Source organism: Lytechinus variegatus, chromosome 18 (genome assembly GCF_018143015.1).
Source record: "Lytechinus variegatus isolate NC3 chromosome 18, Lvar_3.0, whole genome shotgun sequence".
Classification (NCBI taxonomy): Eukaryota; Metazoa; Echinodermata; class Echinoidea; order Temnopleuroida; family Toxopneustidae; genus Lytechinus; species Lytechinus variegatus.
Genome location: NC_054757.1, coordinates 8026741 through 8048571, shown reverse-complemented (window position 1 = coordinate 8048571; position 21831 = coordinate 8026741). Strand labels below are relative to the sequence as shown.

Genomic DNA, 21831 nt, shown 5'->3' with positions numbered 1-21831 from the left:
TCTTCCAGCTCATACCGAATCAAGCTCCCTTGTGCCACCCTGTACTTTAAAAAAAATCATAATTAAAATCTAGACCCTGTATCATAAAACTTGCTATCAATGACAAGTTGATATAAGCTACTGAAATAATGGCATTTGATTGGTTAAAAGCAACTTTGTCATACAAGTTTTATGAAAACAGGACCATGAAAACCAGCAGCCAGTAGGAAATTATGTTACCATCAATTGTGCATTTCTATCAGTCTTTGGCAATCCATGTACAAAAAGTTCAAATTAATTGTAAATATCAATTGTATCTCTTTTATGTCACAGACCCTCGAGTCATTGCATTTTGGGCCTCATTGCATATTACTAATACAATGGTTTCATTGCTAATCAATGGCAACTACTATGGCAATAGTGCTCCGTAACCAATTAAAACGATGCATGCAATGGAAGTTGAAATTCAATACCAAGGTTACCACCTTAGTAAATTTGGCCAAATAGTGGTTTTGGGAACCACTCATAGATTTGTGTACGCGCAATTGTACCAAGTGAATGGAGGTGGAAATGGTGAACCGTGCGTGTGACTGAATAAAGCGCTGCTGTATGAAGTGAACGGTGGTTCCCAATATGATAATGCCGTAAATTTTATGCAATGAGGCCCGGGAGGTATATTTTAGATCGAACAAAAATATCAAATTCACTAACCAGTTTGTATCATACACACACACAAAAATCAAAAGGCAAAACCTTGGAAAAAGGTACCAAAAGCAAAATAAGGGGGGAGGGGGGGGCTCTAAAAATTATTTTCACATATTAAAACTAGAAATCTATCATTTAATCGCCATTCCAAATTACTAGACTGGAGGCAGCCAGAATGAATGGCAACTGCTGCTGAGAAATGAAAGCTGTTGCACATATGGTATATGATAGGGCAATGAGAGTGCAAAAGTAAAGCATACACTTGCAATCTATGGTATCTTGAAAAAGGAATAATTTGTCTTCTTCCTTTAATTTATTCACCGCATCAATATTCATGAATGCGATATTCATATTTAAATTTTGATATGAATTATTCATGATAGACATGTGACATATATGAGTAGTATTAACAAAGGACCAGTCTCTAAAATAATAGTATCATGGCAAATATTAACCCTTTCTTCTTTTTTTTTACACAATATACCCATAGGATTGTGACACCCACAATGACATATTACGATTAGATAAATACATAAATTAGTCTATGATTAGGATTTAAAGCTGCATTTTGTGTTAGATTATATCAGAAACTCAGAATGTAGAGTTATCCAAATCAGGGGGGTGTTTCACAAAGATTTCAGTGTGACTTAAGAGTCACACTGAAATGCTGATGCGTACATAATATTAAACGCGCAATTTTATTGATCAATACACAGTAGTGCTCGTCCTCTTGGCATGATCTGACGAATGCGGTCATGCCTTTTATAGCGCATGCAACTAGGCCGTTAAGTGCGAATCTAGGTCATACTTAAATCTTTGTGAAACACCCCCCAACATTGTTCCGGATACAAGGTTAAAAACCTGGGATAGATTAATGGCAATAATCAATTTAAATAATCTGGAGATCAGAGACCAACCAATCCTCTCAAATCAATTCTAACTTTCACAGAATTTCCTTCTAGAAAGTATAACAAGGTAATCTAAGCAATTCTATCTTTCCATGGACTTTATTAAAATGGGTTTCCAGTGGACTTCTAAAGTAATGCTTACATTGTTTTTCTGCCAACAGAGTAATGCGCACAACCGGTACATACAGATCCCATGATCACACCATTGCTTTTGTAGGCTCCAATGCTCAATTTCAAATTTCATGGGGGAAAGAAACATAACAAGGCCTCACTTCAAAGAGAGTTGCAAGTGATTTAAATTGTTCACAAGTTCTGTTCATTTGTTAAATCTACAGTTGAGATCAATTTCAAAAGTTGTAAGCAATTTTTATCATTTACAACTAATGAAAGGGCCGCTGGTACATATCTTAATTTGTCAGTATACAGTACAAAACTTCTTTCAAATGTCATTTCATTAAAAAAAAATGTCGACAGATACTTTCACCATTTAATTTGACTCCCCTCCAATTTGGTCAAAGCATGCCATCTACAAAGAAAAGTGTCAAGTGTTATTTTGTGGAAGAAATTAAGCACTATAAGTAAATTTGGCATTTACAAGTACATGTACATGCATTTGCATAATTATTATTAATAATGCAAATAACCAACATTGTGTAGAATAAATTTAGGCATATACAAATATATGTATATTTACATATATGACTTTCTATAATTGCAGATGATGAATAAACAGTCCTGGCTTGAAAATGAAATATGCAAGCTTAAATTAATATGAGTTTGTACATTAAAAAAATATCAATAATACATACATAAGAAAACAGAACAAACTGTAATTCAATGCCATGCTCCCATCACATCCATTTTCACATCTTTCCCAAAATCATGGCAGGTTTGGTATAACAAGGATGTACCAATATTTGTCAATCAAAAAAATGATGGTAATTCTAGATATTCAGTATTACGGGGAATGTGGAGTTCAAGTATATAAAGTAACAGATCAGCAAGCGTAGAATAGAGCAGAGAGTGTCATCAGCGCCAGACCAACTTCCTAATACCACATTCATACTGGGCATCTCTCTTGGGTCAACTACGGAGCTGTACCAAAGCTGGACCTGGTTCATAAAACTTTTGTTTTCCATAACAAGTTACAAGCTACTGTTGTCAGGTACTGAATTCATGGCTTCTGACTGGCTGATATTGAGAACAAGTGCAACGGGCAATCCTTGTTACTAATCGTGGACAAATGTAAAACCAGTATGAATGCAATATTATGAATCACAAATGGATGAGGAATCTGTTAGTTTAGTGCCGAGAGAGCAGTGGGACAAGGTACAAATGATAATTCAACAAAAATCAAATCATTAAGTGCAGAAAGAAACTTGTCTGTTTGGGATCAATCTGGAACATATAATAGACAAATGCATTACATATATCAAAAGAATTGCAAGGATCTATTCATACTTTCACCCATATTAAAATCATCCTTGCCTTCGATTAAGTTAATATTCATTCATTTCAGGGGAAAGTATCAGGTCCAATATAATATAATTTCTTACGGCTTATCATGCTAGGGATCATGAGTTGAAAATTTCATGGATTTACCGCTTTTCTACTAGTCTGTGGACCACCGTCAAAAAGCCTATTGGATTGTAAGCTCCTCAAGTTGATTTATGCAGGAAATAGCCAGAAAATTTTTCACATGAAATTTTCAACTGTTCTTACATTTCTCTTAGTAAACAATTGTCAATATACTGCTTTGGGATTTAAAAAAAAATTCAGTGGATGAAAAATCGCAGTGATAATGCTCCTTTGATGATCACAGATTGATCAACCGCACAGCTGTTCCGTTTCAAGCTCATTTCGAAGTATGTGCACGGTAGATTGATTACATGCAGCCTGATCTAGATGTATTGCGCCCTCGCTGGGGGGAAGCATGACAGGTTACTGCCTCTGCTGCAGTAACCACACGTTCTCCAACGACTCCTGTCGCGTTCCACGATGATGAAACGCATCAACAACAAGAAATGCACAAGATGATCCGATTGTTTCGATTTCTTTCCACTTGTCTTATTTATTGTGTCCTATCATCTTCCAAAGTGAGGATGTTCTTTTAGAGGTACTGACTTAGCCAGACGAAGCCCTCTCCGTATCCTTGTTTCTTGAGAACACTACACATAAAGAGCTCCAAAGGACGGCCTGGTAGATCCTTCAGAGGAACTTTGCCCTGCAGGAAAAAAAAAAGAATGTTAAATAACTTTTGAAAAGCCATATGGTTGGTATGCAGCCTGCTAGACTTGAACACTCTAATATTTCCCTTGTTTTGCCAAGCTAGGTATGTCCCTGAAGAAAGATTCCAGCACAAAGATGGTATCTAGAACTCTTCCAGGATATTCAAAGTTGTTTTATTCCTAATATGGGGGCTTGGTTTGATGTGCAACTATAAACATACATGTACATCACAAGTGGGGATTGTTAGCAACATTGAACTTAGAAAGAAATCACTGTGAAAAATGTGGGCGTATACCATATAAGAACTGCCATTTTAAGACCAGCAATAAGTCACTAAAATGAATTGTAAGCTTTATACTGAGCTTAAAAAAGTACATACTGAGGTTTAAAATGGTATAACTTATAAAAATTGATCAACAATATCCTTACTTGATTGAGTGAGAGCTTCAAAGAATAAGGAGAAAACAAAGTTTGAAACTTGGGGTTCACTCAACCATGAGATGTGAACATTATGCAATCTTAGACACTTCCAGACAGTCCAGAAAAATACTGTCAAAGAAATTCTTGCATCCAATCTTTAATTTAACTGGACAAATTCCAATTTTGACAGTATAAAGATGAATAATTACTCTTTCAGACTAGATAATTTTACCATGTTTTATAGTTTTGAGACCAAAATACTTCTTTGGCTATTTAGAGACGTTCCCTGGTGACTTCTTGGTAGTCTTGGGGTGGCAGGTCACGTGTGTGAGCGAGTGATGGTTCATATATCGGTACATACATGTACATAGAGGAATCACATAACCCCCATTCTCAAATCTCTTCACTGGTTACCTGTTGTACAGCGCATTACATTCAAAACAAAGATTATTTAAGATTCTTTTGTATGTATATAAATCATTTCATGATCATGTACCAATGTATATCAAGGGGGCACTTCAGGTTCATAATCCTAAACGAGAAGGTTTGCGGTCTAGTGGAGATCATCTTCGACTAACCTATCAGACAACCCGGAGTAAGGCTGGTGAACGTAGTTTTACTGCAGCTGCGGCAAAGGAATGGAACAAGCTTCCCATGACATTAAGATCTGAAACTTCTCTTCATAGATTTAAGAAACAGTTGAAAACGTACTTGTATCCAGGATAGATGTAGCTTTTTAAGTATTTGTAAATTGATCTACAGTGTAAACACTATGACATAGTGTACTATGTATAGCGTTCCTAAATGCCTTATTATTATCAAATCCTCCTTGTTTTCCATTCTATTCACAGAATTGCACCTCAATACAACCCTTCATTGATTACTCCATACGACCCCTCTCGCAACCTTAAGCCTTCTAGTTCATTCTTATTCGCTGTACCACAATCTCATAATTCATGGGGGGATCGATCATTTCAACATGCTGGGCCATAATAAACTTCCAAAAGAAATCTGCAATATTTCTTGTCTCACCACTTTCAAAAGATCTCTGAAAACCTTTTAGGTAATTGTTATTCGTCCCCTCTTTTTAGGTTTTCTATTTTCCTTCCTTTCTTTTTCGTTGTCTTTTCTTTATTGTGCCATGAACATCTTTTTATGATGAATACCGGCGCATCACAAATGTTCATATTATTATTACATACCTTTCCTGTTGTCTGTCCAGTAAGTCCCATCTGATATCTTAATTCCTCTTCGCTAGCTGCTCCTGGCACGTCAATCTTGTTACCCAGTACAAGGATGGGGGCATTGGCAATCATTTCATCTGTCATTAAACTCTGTACAAATTCAAATATTGGTGGATTAAGGTCAAAATTTAAAGGACAAGTCCACCCCAACAAAAATTTGAATAAAAAGAGAAAAATTCAACAAGCATAACACTGAAAATTTCATCAAAATCGGATGTAAAATAAGAAAGTTATGGCATTTTAAACTTTCGCTTCATTTCACAAAACAGTTACATGCACATCTGGGTCGGTATGCAAATGAGGCACTGATGATATCACTCACTCAATATTTCTTTTGTATTTTATTATATGAAATATAAAATATTTTTATTTTCTTGTCATTGTCATCTGAAATGAAGTTTCATTCCTCCCTGAACACATGGAATTCCATTGTTTTAACAATTCAAACAATAAAAAAACAAAAGAAATAGTGAGTGACATCATCGACTCTCTCATTTGGATGTAACTTGCTCGTTCATATAGCTATTTTGTTAAAAATAAGCGTAACTTTGAAATGTCATAACTTTCTTATTTTACATCCGATTTTGATGAAATTTTCAGCATTGTGCTTGTCTGATTTTTCTCTATTGATTCAAATCAACATTTTTCTGAGGTGAACTTGACCTTTATGATTTCGGTTCAAGGGTGATTCCACAAATTACATGTACATCTCATCCCTCACATGCAGGCCTTCCCAAAAATGATTCATCTCCGCTTTATGCCTCATGTCATAAGATTAAATGCTCTTTAAATATTATGGCAGGAGTATTTCATGAGGTGAATTAAAAACAAAAAGAAAAATGGGGCCATATATACAAAAGTTTGATTCATGGCATTGCCCTGAAGAATAATGTCAGAACATGTTTTACGTCAAAGGTTTGAAATTTGACTTCACTATAGGCCCGTTTCGGGTACACGTGTACACGCACGGTCAAGTCAGTGCACGTGTACTAAATTCCATCACCGTGTACACGGTAGCATCTGCATAAACAAGCTCACAGCCTCACATTAAATCTTAGTTCTCAGACACTGCACATGTTTTAATTACTAATATGTCAACATATTTCAATTAATCCAGAGTGAGTTCACTTCCAAAATCGCCAATTTAATCCACATTCTTTCTGGAGACTCACGTTTTTGTACCACGAAATCGGCACGAAATGGGTCTGCTCCGGTCTCAAAAGCTCGAAAGCGTTGCTCAATCACACTCAGAGTCAATTTGAGAATCACCAATTGCGATAGCGATCATCGCTACAACTTACGTGTTATACGCTCGCACACAAGCCTACAAACAAACGCTCTTCAAATTGGCAACATAATAATGAAAATTAATCGATAACTTCAGTTACACTTATTCTGCAGCGATCTGTGCATGCATGTACGGTACAGTATACAAAATGCGCATCCACCGAGCGTCGGCGATAGCTAGGGCCCTGCACTGATTTTCTTTTGCATTCTTTATTAATTTAATGCGCTGCTAAGCCGAGTAAACTTTTAATTTGCACCAATTTTTGTGGATTGATACTTCAAACTTCTCAGGTAAGCTTTAAAACCGTGACTTAGGTTATATAGACCCCTTTTTATGACATATTGATGCGGGTCCGTGTCGACATGAAAACAGAACTCGCTCTCACAGTGTTTACAACATGTACACGTGTACACGACCGAAAAACACGCCGTGTACACGTGCATCAAAAATGGACTTTCAAAACGGGCCTACTTCACTATCAGATTTTATTTAGGAGCTGCAACTGTTGTCTATTGTCATGTCAAAGATGGTCATGACACCAACTGTATCCAGTGATACCAACTGTACCCTTAATTCATTTAACTGAAGCAAAATATTTCTATGGCATCTTTGTATTCTTTGAAGTGTTTTAAGACACATAATTTGCTCTTTTCTTTCATGAAATTAAATTTGAAATAAACACACAGCAAACCTCAACCTGTATTTGAAATGATTTTGAACTAAGACACGTCACAGGACAGGGTACTTACATCTAATTCTGCCTTTGCTTCAGCAAACCTTTCCCTCTCCGCAGCGTCTACCAAGAACACAATGCCTTCAACTGCAGGAAGGTACTTTTTCCAGACTTTTCTTACTTGTAAATGACCCCCGAGGTCAAAGGTTGTGAATGTGACACCATCGATCCTTAGTTCTTCCGACGCTGTACATAAGAAATCAAAAGCTTGCTCTATGAATTTAAGATAAGGCAAATATATTTTCCCTTGTCAATCCTACAGACTTAATTTTTACTTCGAATTTAACCCCCCCCCCTTAGTGTCGACCAACCCAAATTTCACTGTTCTGCCTACTATATTTTTTACTGGCAAGGTAGAGTAATATCCATGACAAGGGAAGAAAAATAAATGATCGACCCTTATTTTCTTAACCTCCATTTAATAGTACAAAAATTTTCTTTTAGGCCTACCAAACATATTACAAAGAACAAAGCATGACTCATTAGTTTAGAATTTATACTCTTCCCTGAGTCATGAGTGCGTCACTCTCATCTTATGTCTAGATCACAAAGAAGGATGCTGTTCTCATGCTAATTCAAATTGAGGGGTTTCAAGCATGCCTTATAAGAGCACCAATTTTTTTTCTTTTACATATCATTGACTATTAACCAACTGTGTAAAAATCTGGATTTCCGGAAACCCAGTCCCTCTCCCTACCCCTCCTACCACCACCAATCTGTGGTGGACATACAAAAAATAGAATAATAAAACAAAATAGTCTACAGCATACTCACTAGGATGTAACGTCGGTACATGGCAGGCCATTCTGTCATCTTTTAAGACTGCAAGTAACGTCGTCTTGCCCGCGTTGTCTAAGCCAAGAAATACTAATCTGCCTGTTTTGCCCCATAGCCCTTAAGAAAAAAAAAGGAATAAAGATTAGAAGATGATATCTAAAGATCTACATAGTAATGGACAAGGTTCCTTTTTATACTGATTTACGATTGACTCAATCAACTGGGAATGATTCACTTAAAGGCAAAAATCAACATCTAGATACTGTAGACAAATTAAATTTCATACAATTGAATACTAGTAACATCTATCGCTGATGTGGTTTACGGTACACCATGTGGAGTGTTATAGAAACAGTAGATAGAAGAGAAGAAATGGATAGGTGAGAGAGTGGAGATTTGAGAGTAGAGTATTCTTTCTTGAAAGTAGTCCTGAAAAGGACTGTAAACCAGAAGGAATGAGAACAGCTTGAGTAGTAGAGCTGATGAAGAGATGCTGGCTTGAGTAGGCGAGTAGAGATGAGTAGTAGAGAGACTTGACGTTTCAGACAGGTTACCTGAAGACGGACAGTCAACCTGTCCAAAATGTCGAGTCTCTCTACTTCTCATCATCTCTACTCGCCGACTCAAGCTAGCATCTCCTCATCAGCTCTACTACTCAAGCTGCTCTCACTCATCAATTCCTTCTGGTTTACAGTCCTTTTCAGGACTACTTTCAAGAAAGAATACTCTACTCTCAAATCTCCACTTTCTCGCCTATCCATTTCTTCTCTTCTTCTATCCACTGTTTCTATAACACTCCACATGGTGTACCGTAAACCACATCAGCGATTGTACATGCCACCATGCAAACCTTCAAACAACATCTAGTAACATCTAACTTAAAATTGAGGTTATCTGTGAGTGAATCATCCCCTCTGTATTTAAAAGGAGACAGGAGTTGAGATCAATTTAAAATCAATGTTGTTGCTGATTTGTATCAATTGCACTTTCCATAAAGAGGATTCAATGATGAAAATAGTGTACATAAAATTTCAATGTAAAATTTAATACATGTACATGTATTTTTACCCAAACTAGAATAGTGTTTCAGTCATGTAAATAAAAGCATACAAGTAGAAATGATGATCATTAGGGTTAACAGTTAATTTATGTAGCTATTGTGCCAATTTTTCAGTAGCGTTCTATGCGTAATTGTAAGTACAAACATTGACCTTGACTTAGAGTACATGGGATAACCTTTACCATAGATATCAATTGAGCCAATTTGACTAATCAAATATATTATGAGCAGTTTTGGCAAATGACCAATGATTGTACTTCAGAATATGCTTGAGATAGACTCTGCCAGTACGTAGAGTAATGGGCCACATTTAAGCATTGTTATGACTACTAAGCAACGTAGAACATACAGACAGTAATGGTTCCATTTTACAATGGCAATTGTAACCAGGGACAAACTTCATAAAGACATACATGTACACTCATGGGAGCTTTACAAGGCTACCAAAGAAACTTGAATTTTGATTAAATGCAGTTACCGTGGTACATGTAGTTAGTTTGCACACCGGTATGAGATCATCTATCCCCGTCATTACAGTTCCCCCTTCACAGTATAGAAGTAAAAATCAAAGCTGCTCTTCTGTGTACTAAAGTAAATTCTTATATCATTTTTTTTGGGGGGGGGTTCTGAATTGTGCATATCTTTCAGAATCAGTTCTATTCTCTGTAAGGTGCTGTTCATATATGGCTGTAAAATCAACATTTAAGCATTAAACACATCCCATGGTACATGTACCTGAATATCAATTATCATTAGGTCTGTAAACAAATATAACCTTGTCTTTCTCGCACTTCAAGGCATTTAAAACTTCTTTTCACCTACAGAAAACAAGTAATAGCAGCAAACATAAATTCATTTCATTAAAAGTAACATTAATGACTCACCTAAACCTTTCAGCATAGATGTGAAAGTGTCTACAAAGTAATTCCATCCACTCCATATAAAACTCATCTTTTTTTGTGAATGTGTTTCTATAATCTGAATGGGAAGAAAAAGATAAAGTAGAGAGTTCATATTAATCTTTTTTATTCTTTCTTTAAGGGGGGTTGTCCATCCAAGTAAAAACTTCAATGGCATGAATCACAGCAGTCAACATTGAATATATCTTATAAAATCTTTCAAAAGTAAACATGGACTTTGGATCCTATCACAGAAAAGGCAAAGTCATTGTCAAGATTCTAATATCATAACATTAGTGTAGGTTCATAATAACAATGCACCTCAGAATAGATTGTTTCTAGATGGCGCTACACAAATGCCTATCATCGTAGGTCTGTAAACAACCTAGTTTTTCTTGCACTTCAAGGCATTTCAAACTTCTTTTCACCTATTCAACTACATGTATTATCATTTGATCGCATTGTATTATGATTTATATTAAACCAATTTTACAGTTGCAATAGAAAATTTTATTGTGCAATATCTCTATCATGTTCTCATGTAGAACTTGTTAAGAAACTTTTAATTATGGCATGAGTAAATAATAGCGCCCGCTATATAGAAATAATCTTTTCCGTGGCGCATTGTTAATTATTATTACTATTATTATAACCTTGGCTTTAGCAGTGCTATCACTGGTATATATTCAGATCCATTTGCCCCTGAGCGATATTAACAGAGAGAATGGCATTGAGATCCCTGATGAATGGTTACCAACCATTAGACGGCATACAACATCCACTGATCACTGTGCGCGGCACCCACTCCGGCAGGTGCCCGACACCAGCGTAGACCCTGATTGGCCGGAGGCATTCACCAATCACAGCGCGGCTCACACCCCGAGTGGAGCCAGACAATAGCATGCAGCCAGGCGCACCAGCCCCTCGCCGACGCTATATAACCCGTGCACAGGAGCCTCTTACAAATGCTTTCGAAAGACACATTATTAAAACCAATAAACTAACACCCACATCCATGAAAGGAAAACACAAGCACGAGTACTAACTGTTAAATCTAACAAACGATGTTTAAACAAAATACTCATAAGATTTGAATACTACACAACGCCTTTCCTCGGTGAATCTATATCTCACACACAGTGCAATATCCCTCTCGTTTAGCCTGGCGGAAATCATCGGATATCGATGGATAGCGCCACCTCCACACTAAACTCAACCAACCAACTCTTTGTTCATTGCCTGACGAAGTCTAGCAGTTTGAAGACGAAACATCGTTCCCCAAAAATGTTTGATCCATCGTGAGACTACCGATTCTTATTCTTTTACTAAATATACTTAAACAAAAAAAATTATCACAAATAAATATATGATTTAGAAATGATAGAAAAGTTGAGCATTAATGGGTTATTAAAATTATCCTCCTTACGCGTCACATAGCTTGGCAAAAAACAAAAAGAAACAAGATGGTGACGTAAACATCGCGGCAGGTTTTCTCATCTTTTTATATTTTTCTTGTTTCTTTAATGAATTCATGTTTAGAAATGAAATCAATATCACATAAATTTCGGAAATGAAGTTGTGTCCCATTTACATGATTTAGGGCTAGATCCATTCCACAGAGAGCAAGACCTCTGAAAGACTGCTGTAAGACCATGAAACTTGCTTGATCTTTCAACAAACTTTCAATAATCTCCAAGGTCTTTCATGATTCTTGATGGATTTTCAATGGTCTTCATGGTCCTTGTGAGTCCCAAAACTTTGAAACGGGTCAAAACAGTCTTTCAGCGGTCTTACATGAAAATTGTCCTCTGATGGTCTTTCAATGGACTTTCAAAGTTCTTATTAGTCTTTCCATGATCTTTCGGCAGTCTCACAAGATTTATGCACAGATTTCTGTAAGACTCATGAGAGACCATTGAAAGACCAGGCAAAGTCCATGGAAAGAATTCTGAAAGATCACTTGTTGCATAAAAGATCTCTGAAAGACCATTGAAAGATCTCTATAGGACAAGACAAAGACCTGGGGCCCGTTTCTCAACACCGTCATAAGTCTAACTTCTTGACTAAATCGGAGATAGTGAGCTACTTGTCCGCTAACCGTTTCACGAAGCCCTCTTTACCAAGATCGTGTACAACAACCTCACTAAATTACCATTTAGGACACCTCCGAACCTGTCACAACTTCTTTCTTAATGACGTAGTGGCATCACGTGGGTAGACTATGACATGCAAAAGTGCCTATAATTGAGAAAATTATAATCTTACACGTAATCAATCAAAGATGTTGAAATTACATCAAAAACAAGTTGGATAATGCATTCTATGATCATTGTAATACAAAGAATCTACAAAAACTGTTGGTAATACTCCACAAAACCATTCATTTTGAAATAGTAAAATAATTTATTTGATAAAGATTCTACCACGTCAGGCCATCCATATTGGACTCGTATTTGTCGTTTTCAGACCCCTATTAACATTTTGATCAATTCTATCTCTAATTTATACACCTATCAATTGTAAGACGCACCCCTTGACCCCCGGGAATGGTGCGTCATGGGTGGGTCATTTACCAACAAATTAGTGACTCAGGGTACCGTCATGGAGGCAATTGGTCAGTCAGAGCATGGAGAATAGGTGCGTCATAGTCAGTCATTTTACCGGGGTGCGTCATAAAGCCTCAGCATGGTACGAACGGCTCTGTCCACGCACTTTACTCACGTCGTCGGGCGTTTGTATTTAAACCCTGCATGCTCATCGGGATGCTCATCCTTGGATTAAAATCTTGTCTTGAATTTTCTTTCACCTTGCATAAGAAGTTATTTCACTTTTCTTTAGATCCATTTTTATATATCCAGCCCGCAAGCCCGCACGATGGCTTAGGATGAAAAACAAGTTTTTCTTGCAGCGCGCGTCTCGTACGTCGTTCCTCTCAGATCAAAAACTGATTATCTTGGGGGGGGGGTGTTCTTTGCAAAGGACGTCTTTCGTGTTGCGGATTTATGATGCGCCGTAGGACATTGGTTTTTTTTTAATGCCTGCCAACATATTTTATTCATTTGTTGGTGAACAAAAACCGTTGCTTAATAATACCGTATTTGCCGGCGTAAAGGCCCCACCCCCATTTTGCGAATCATCTTTGAAAAAAAAATGCATGACAGAATACCCGGCGAAGTCGGAAAAAATCTTGGTTGGAAAATTGTTCAACAATCGCCGCGGAATGGGAAATAATAAACACGCATGCTGTAATTCTTCTTACTGTTTCATCTTTTTCGGAAGGCGACGCAAGGAAAATAATCCACCATCGACGTGAAGAAACGGCCGATCGAGGTAATCAAGCGCTGCGGATGAAAACAAGAGCTGCGGAGGTAAACAAGCGCTGCGGAGGTAAACAAGAGTGGCGGAGATAAACAAGCGCTGCGACAGTAAACAAGCTCGGTGAATATATTTTATTTCTTTCAATTAACGTCTTCTTTTCATACAAATAAAGTTGAAGGTCAAGTCCACCTCAGAAAATGTTGATTTGAATCAATTAAGAAAAATCAGACAAGCACAATGCTGAAGATTTCATCAAAATTGGATGTAAAATAAGAAAGTTATGACATTTCAAAGTTTCGCTTATTTTTAACAAAACAGTTATAATATATGAATGAGCCAGTTACATCCAAATGAGAGAGTTGATGATGTCACTCACTCATTATTTCTTTTGTTTTGTATTGTTTGAATTATACAATATTTCAATTTTTACGAATTTGACGATTAGGACTTCCTTGCCTGAAACACAAAATGTTAAAATAATGGAATTCCACGTGTTCGGGGAGGAATGAAACTTCATTTCACATGACAATGACGAGAAAATAAAAATATTTCATATTTCAAACAATAAAAAACAAAAGAAATAGTGAGTGAATAACATCATGGACTCTCTCATTTGGATGTAGCTGGCTGTTCATATATCTTTTTTGTGAAATGAAGCGAAACTTTGAAATGTCATATTAACTTTCTTATTTTGCATCCGATTTTGATGAAATTTTCAGTGTTATGCTTGTTGAATTTTTCTCTTTTTATTCAAATCAAAGTTTTTTTGGGGGGTGGACTTGTCCTTTAAATAAATACGCAAGCACGGGCAGTGTTTCAATGTTTTTTTTTTATTGAAGTCGGTGATGTCACATGAGATAAATAATCTACAAGATGTACTGACATGCCATTGATTGAGTTTGCCGTGCCCGTTTGGGCATTTAGCATTACCTGCCAACAATCCGCTAGCATTGAGTGGGTTCAGAAGAGGGCTCTGCGTATCATTGCCTGGCCAAATGTCTTGACATACATTGAACTTCTACAAAGTATGAATGTGTCATCTCTTAAAGACAGACGGAGTGAGCTTCTTGAAGGATTTGCACGCTCGTTGCTAAAATCGAAACGACATCACCACTTCTTGCCTGAAACCCGTAGGGTTAGAACTGGTCTTTCCATAAGAAATGCACATCATCTTGAGATTCCTCAGACTAGAACAAAAAGATACCAACAGTCGCCAATCCCCCACTTTGTGCAATTGTTGAACTCTGTAATATAATGTAATTTTATATGCAGCTTTATTTTTTTAGCAACTGTAACACTTTTTGTACTCCACTTTGTTTATCTTTAATCTTATTGATTTTATTTTATGTTTGTCACCTTTTTATTCCAATGTTCTTTTTTTTACTTACTTGAGTTCCACTTACATGTAATACGACTATTCGATATGTAATTCTGCCCAACTTCAATGATTTTTTGGTTCATTTATTTATTTATTTTTTACTATAAAGCATATACTGTACCAGTCACATTTCTTTGACTACCTATTTGCCTGTTTCGGCCGGAGAACATTGGATTCATTGCACTGAATTTGCTGTTCTCTGGTTTAGGCAGGTAAACATGGTAAACGGGTGGTCAAGGGATTGTGACTGGTGGTGTACTATCTACAGCATATCACATGGTTAATTCCAGAAGTTCATACCAATTTATTGTAACATCGTATTTATTTCGCTTTTGTTTTATGACTGTCATACAAGGCTCAAACTAATTGGAAATTGCAATTATTCACAACATTGATTTGGTTTATATTTTTATAGGACTTATATATTATTTAATTTGTCTTGCTATTTACAATTTTTTATATCATGTACATATTTTTCTTGTTTTAAATATGATATTTTAAAAGTGTAACTTAATTTATATATGCTTTTAATACTTGCAACTTTGCTGATGTGATTTTGACGATGATAGTTTTACAATGTTATAATTTCAATCAATAATCTTTTTTTGAGATTGTCCAAATTATTTTCTCTGGCTTTATTTGTTGATTATTTGTCAAGCACTAGAATTGTGATGTAATCTTTTAATAATATACATGTACATCTTTACTTTGTAAATATGATAATATGAGTCTTCGGACTTTTGTCATGTACCATTTTCACAATAAAACCAGAATTGAATTGAATTGAATAAATAACGAGTGAGAGAGAGGTAAAGACCAAGTGAAATAAAGACATTGGCGGCGGAAGCCCAAAGAATTAGAGGGGGTCTACCTTAGTGATGGACAAATGTAAGTAAAATAATTTCACAAGCAAAAAAAAAGGTCATCAACCTAAATTTTAGGGGGGGGGAGGACAAGAGACATTTTAGGGGTCCACCAGAATTTAGGGAGGGGGATGCAGGAAACAAAATTGACAAGCAAAAAAAAAGTTATGAACTAAAAATTTAGGGGGATCGTCCCCCATCTCATTTTTTGGGGGGACCTGCCCCCCGCCTATGAATAAAAAAGATGAACCCCGGGGGGCCACTTACATTGACGAGTGGATACCATGCGCGACCAAAAAAAAACGTAAAAAGGATGTCTTTTTCACGATAGGGCACGTTACGTACGTAACGTGATAAGGGTGTCAAAAACACAAAAATAAGGAAAAAGGGTATCTATTTCGCTAGGAAAAATACGTGTTTAGGGTCGAATTTGCGGGGATGATAAAACAAAATTAAAATGCTTTGTAAAGGATATCCTTTTTGCCCCAACACTTCGTGTTTAGATAGAGTCTGATTTGCGCGAGGTGTAGGAGGTGGGGTCGTACATTAGGTAAAGCCGACGACCAAAGAACCCGTAACAATAAAACATTCCTGTACTTAATTGTTTAAGGGTTCATTTCAGGGAATATTTGCCAAGAGTATCGTTTAATTGTTTCCAATACTTGTTAAGGGTAGGGTTTCACCATGGAGCTAACAGAGAAGGGGTGCATTTTCAGAATATGGAAATTACGGTGTTTAGGGTGCTTTCGAAACCCCATGGTCGCGCATGGTATCAACTCATATGAATGGAAGTGCCCCCCCCCCCGGAGATGAACACTGATTCTTTCTTGGAAGTTTACGTGGCCTTGAAAAAGACCGTTATTAATTCACGCACAAAGCAATTGTAATTGACATACCTTGTCATGTTCCCTCGGTCTCTTTCAGCGGGAAAATATTGAAGGCGGCATGATTCTTTTTTATACTTACGCTATTTTTCCACCTGCAATAGAATATTAAATTGCATGCAAACTTCGTGTATCACCGTGTCATCTTTATCGTCGCAAAAAAATCGTGTATACTATCATCATTTACTATTGTCAACATAAACGTGCTCTATCATCATCATCTTCGTCGCCATCATAATAATCCATAATGCCTAACCAGTAAAAATCTAAATCACTCATCTCAATGTTGTAACTTTAATTATCATTTTATGGCAATTCGTTGACACAATATCATTGTCACCATTTGCATTATCATCACATAATTCATCCAAAATATTTGTATTCACAACCAACCAGCCAATCATCACCACTACCGCCATTTCCCGCAGCAGACCACAGCACACATCGCAAGGTAGGTTTTTATTATTATTTATTGGCCGATGAGACTTGGAGATGCAAAACAAAAGAAAAGATCAAAAGGTAAATATTTTCATTTTATTTTCCATTACGATCGATGACGATGTAAAAATAAATTTAAAAATGTAGAACGAGGTGCTGCTAATCTTCCTGGCTCCTGCAAGGAAGATAAAAATGATAACATGTTAAATCAATGTTCCACATAATTTCATAAATAGTAATGACATTCATTTCAATTAGATGGGTTGTTGTCATAAGTCTACCAGTATTGCAAACGTACTATTACACATGCTATTGCCGGGGAATGCCGGCCCCAGACCCCCAGACAGAGTCAGATCGCTTGAGTTGCACGGTCTCTGAGCTCTGCTACGTTATATGGAAACAAATTTAGACCTAAATAGAATTTAATTTGAAAAGTAAGTTATCACGTACCGGTACTGAAATGTTTTCTTAGTTAAGTCATGCTTTTTACTATTTCATCCTATAAACGCGCTGTTTTAACTACCATTACAATGGAAGCGTCACTGTAGTCCCAAACGTACGCATGCGTGCTGTTTTGACCACGTATTCAGTGTTGCCATCAATCTCCATCCCCAAATTTTCAATATTTGGGGATTTTGAGAAGCCTTTGGGGATGAAAAAAAATTATTTGGGATTAAAAGAAATTTGGGGATTTTTCATGCAATTTAGGGTATTTTTGAAGGTTTTGATGAAAAGCACCGATTCGTTATTTTTCAGTAATATGATGCTAAAATACATGAGATATATCACTCTTATGCTAAAATATGTAGATCATCCGCAATTCAACCGATGAATTCATTTTACATTGAACTTCATTGGTTGAAAATATGCGGTAAATGGTTGGGTTGCCAATCTACTTTGAATCGAAACCTAAAAAAAAGAAAAAAAATCTGCTGTGTGTTGTATGAACACATCAACTAATTTGGGGCAACAACCATGATAAATATCCTCACTTTTTCATAAATTATTGTGATTTAAATAATTTGGGGATTTAGGTTCCAATTTGGGGATTTTTCGAGTGCCATTTGGGGATTTTATTCAGCTCGGACCTAGTACTGGCAACATCACGGTATTCAGCGTTCGCGGGACACGGCTTTTGATTATCGTCACGTATAGGCCGCACCCCGACTTTGCTTCTTTTTCTCATCAAAAAATAGTGCTGCCTATACTATAGACGCCGGCAAATACGGTAGTTCATGATTAAAATGCGATACCAAAGACAGTCCTTTCAAAGACCCTCTCGTGCATTCGCCCCCTGAATGGGTATTATTCCATAGTACTTTGCAAGGTTCCTTCGCGAGAGATGTACGTACAGTACAGCGGCACGTTCGTGCCGCGCCCGCGGAGATTTACTTGACGGAGTGCGTCATAGAGACAGTCGATGGTCAGTCAAAATCCAGCACTGGTGCGTCATATTTTTTCGTCCAGGCACAGTCATCGTAAGAAAAGGTCCGTCACAGTCGAGACACACAGGTGCGTCATGGTACATGAAAATCCGACTCACATCTGACAAGTGACGCACCATCCCCGGGGGTCAAGGGGTGCGTCTTACAATTGATAGGTGTATTATGCATAGAATTTGTCAAATAGTAAGTTTCAGTACCTAAGTTTTAAAAGAAAATTGCTAAACTATATTTTGATGTTTGGAATCGTAAAATACCGTATAATTATCATCATTTTACAACGAAAAACCGTTATGGTTTTACTTTCGTAAACTATTAAAATTGGATATCCCAGGGGTACCCATCTCAACGTCCACATGTGATTTTTTTTTAGTCACCAGATCAATTATTCATAATTCCATTTTCTCAGCGATTGAATGCTCAAGTCTTCATGGTCTAAGTATGTTTGGTGTATAATATACCTGTGCTATTATTCTTAAAAGATGAAATTCCCAATTCACAATATTTGCATTTTGTTATAATTTTTCTTTTTGAAAATTATACTATTTTGTGACTAAGGCTACGTCTCGTCTGCTCTTTTTACCGATAATATCGATATCACGGTATTTTAGTTAGGAAGCCTTTCGAGAAACGGGTTTAGTAAGATTGGAACTAACTCCGTGGTTGGTGGATAAAGATATGACTAACTTGTCCATGTGTTGAGAAACGGGCCCCAGTAAGCCAAGAAATATCCATCAGTCTTTCAGAGTTCCTTGAGGGGTCTTTCTGAGCCATTCTACAGAGATGACAAATTTCAGTGATCTTGGACACTGCTGTAAGACCTTGCCAATTTTTGGTCTTTGAAAGGTTCTTCAAAGGAATGGGGGCCTTCCACAGAGAGAGAAGAAAAGTAGAAATTTTGGGGGCGAAAATTTCTTCCTTTTTTTAGCGGTACACGCACATGAATGGGACGCAATCCATGAAAAGTGAGCGCACATTAGTGAATGACTTTTACTCTCTAGGAGCCTCCTGGCTATTCTGACCTCAGTGAGACAAAACGTTGGGATTTTTGGGTGGAAAAAATTATGCTTTTGGGGGCATTTCTTTTGCAAAGCAAGTCTCCAATATGGGAGATTGTCTCCCATGTTGGATAGTCTCCCATATTAGCTGGCGCTCTACTGCTCGTGCTAGTGCTGTGTAATGGGTCGCACTTGTTGCGACGCCACTTCTGGCGTCTACAACACATTTTCATGGCTTGATTTTTCTGTGCGCTGTGGCATGTACATGTAATGAACCCTCAGTGATTTAATTTTTAGTAGAAATGCTGTTTCGTTTTTTTTTGTCCTAACGTTAGCCAGGCCTACTCCCGAGCTAACGTTAGTCATGCGAGTCCGCCCACCCTGGCTAGGCAAAAACTGAAAAAGACAGAAGCGAGGGAAAACTGTAGTGTAGGCCTAGTCTGTAGGATGGGGGGTCGGGTGTCCGGACACTTTAATTTTTTTTAAGCCTTCTTTTTTAGTCTGTGGATTACACTAAAAATACTAATTCATTACTTGTAATCATTTCCTATTTTGTTCTTTATAATATTTCCTAACATTTTGTACTAAAAACTGATGAAACTTCGCTTGTAAATTTTTCCAAATGACATTCTAAAATTGATCGTCTGGACACACAACCCGTCCGGATACACAACAACTGGGTATACTGCCCTGAGCTGTGCTGTATAGTGACGTATTGTATTACCGGACACTATCATATTTCCGGACGCGCATATAACATGCGTAGGAAATCAATTTCGTAACGTAAGACTTCCGCAGTTCAATATCACAGATCAATTCAAAGAACGAGATTGCAAAAACAAGGCGAAAATATAACTTTTACCTTATTTTTCTCTAAAAATGACAGAAAATGCTTGAAATAACATATAACACAGTTTTGGCATTAACAATTGATCCCAATTGATCTATTTTCTGATTGAAATACGGACCTGATTTGCCGAATTTCAATCTCGTACGCTCCATCGATTAAATCGTCGACGGCTAGTTCTCAATGTTCCCGGTACCCCGGCCGTGCGCGAGGTTTACCGTGTTGGAGAGCCATCAATGATCGACAGCGCATCGATAGAACTTAACTTGATGACTGAGTCTTACGATATGAACGAGCATCATTAACACTTGGAAGTGCAATATCGAACGCGCAATTAAAAAAAAGGAAATTAGTTAGCAAACGCAAATTTATAACAAAGATCTGATCAGAATCGTTATAAGAAAGCAAACAAAAACTTAGAATTTACTCATGAGATGATTAATCTCGAAAAAAATCACACCAATTCTTTCTTACATCATTATAATCAAGAATATTTTTACCCGTCCGGCGCGCGTCCGGAATTACAATATAATTTGTCACGCACGAAAATAATTGTTTTTCGCGGAGGGGTATGCGGCAAGTGCGGTGCAAAGAAAATGGTTGGAAAATATAAAATAATTTCATCATATTCATGATTTTCAGAATATTTGGAATAGCAAGTGATAATTTTTCTTGATTGTATTTCCTCTAGACTAGTTGTCTTTTTTAAAGCACTGAAATGAAAGTGTCCGGCAATAGGATACACTGCCATACTGTAATCTGTAACTTGATCAGGAATTCCCCAAAACCGATGGTCAATTTTTTAAAGACTAAATGGGTCTGTGTTGACATTTTGCAGTAAGTAGGCTCTAACTGTCTCCACCGTATTATTGCCCAACCCGGCCCATTTGACAGGCATTCATTGTTGAAAAAAAATAAACATCGCACTCGCAGCGGGCCGCGGCGCCGGGCAATGCTAACTGAATGATAAATCATGATGAGACATGACATGATCATGACATGATCGCCGTGTCTTGTGATGTTGTGTTCCGGTCTTTTTAAATACGACGTAGTTTATTTACTACATTGTTTTAATGTTGAGAAGAATCATGCATTTTATCACTTCTTACACCACCACTTTCATAAACAGCATAAACACAAAATAAATTGATCATATTTACTTCTAGGAGAAAAATTGCGTCACTCAACGACTTCTCGGTCCGCTACGTACACAATCCAATGACAGGAACATCAATATGGTTGACTATGGTGCTGACGTCATCCCTTGAACAGCTGATTATGATACAGCGCTTTCTATTGGTCAATCAGAACAACTAAAAATTACTGAACCTCATTCAATTGAATTGAATCAAATGTATTTTCTGCTTCATCAATTGATTCCCTTTTACTGTTTTCATTACTATCTTCTTAGATCGTCCTTC

General features: G+C 37.0%; 1 protein-coding gene across 1 annotated transcript; it reads right to left on the bottom strand.

The window, feature by feature from the left end:
* Nucleotides 1-961: 961 nt before the first annotated feature.
* On the bottom strand, nt 962-21677 carry LOC121431947 (GTP-binding protein SAR1b-like). The gene is made up of 6 exons (XM_041629740.1): nt 21571-21677; nt 10228-10321; nt 8281-8400; nt 7523-7692; nt 5444-5575; nt 962-3816 (listed from the first exon to the last, which is right to left on the bottom strand). The coding sequence occupies exons 2-6, from the start codon at nt 10292-10294 to the stop codon at nt 3703-3705; spliced, it is 603 nt and encodes a 200-aa protein (XP_041485674.1). The 5' UTR covers nt 10295-10321; nt 21571-21677; the 3' UTR covers nt 962-3702.
* Nucleotides 21678-21831: the final 154 nt, after the last annotated feature.

Excerpts from the sequence above, each read along its gene's own strand:
- LOC121431947 (XM_041629740.1), bottom strand. The coding sequence starts at position 10,294 with ATGAGTTTTATATGGAGTGGATGGAATTACTTTGTAGACACTTTCACA. Across the intron at positions 7,693-8,280 it reads TGTACCGACGTTACATCCTA|CGTCGGAAGAACTAAGGATC; the intron begins GTGAGTATGCTG and ends TCTTATGTACAG. Across the intron at positions 3,817-5,443 it reads CTGGACAGACAACAGGAAAG|GGCAAAGTTCCTCTGAAGGA; the intron begins GTATGTAATAAT and ends TTTTTCCTGCAG.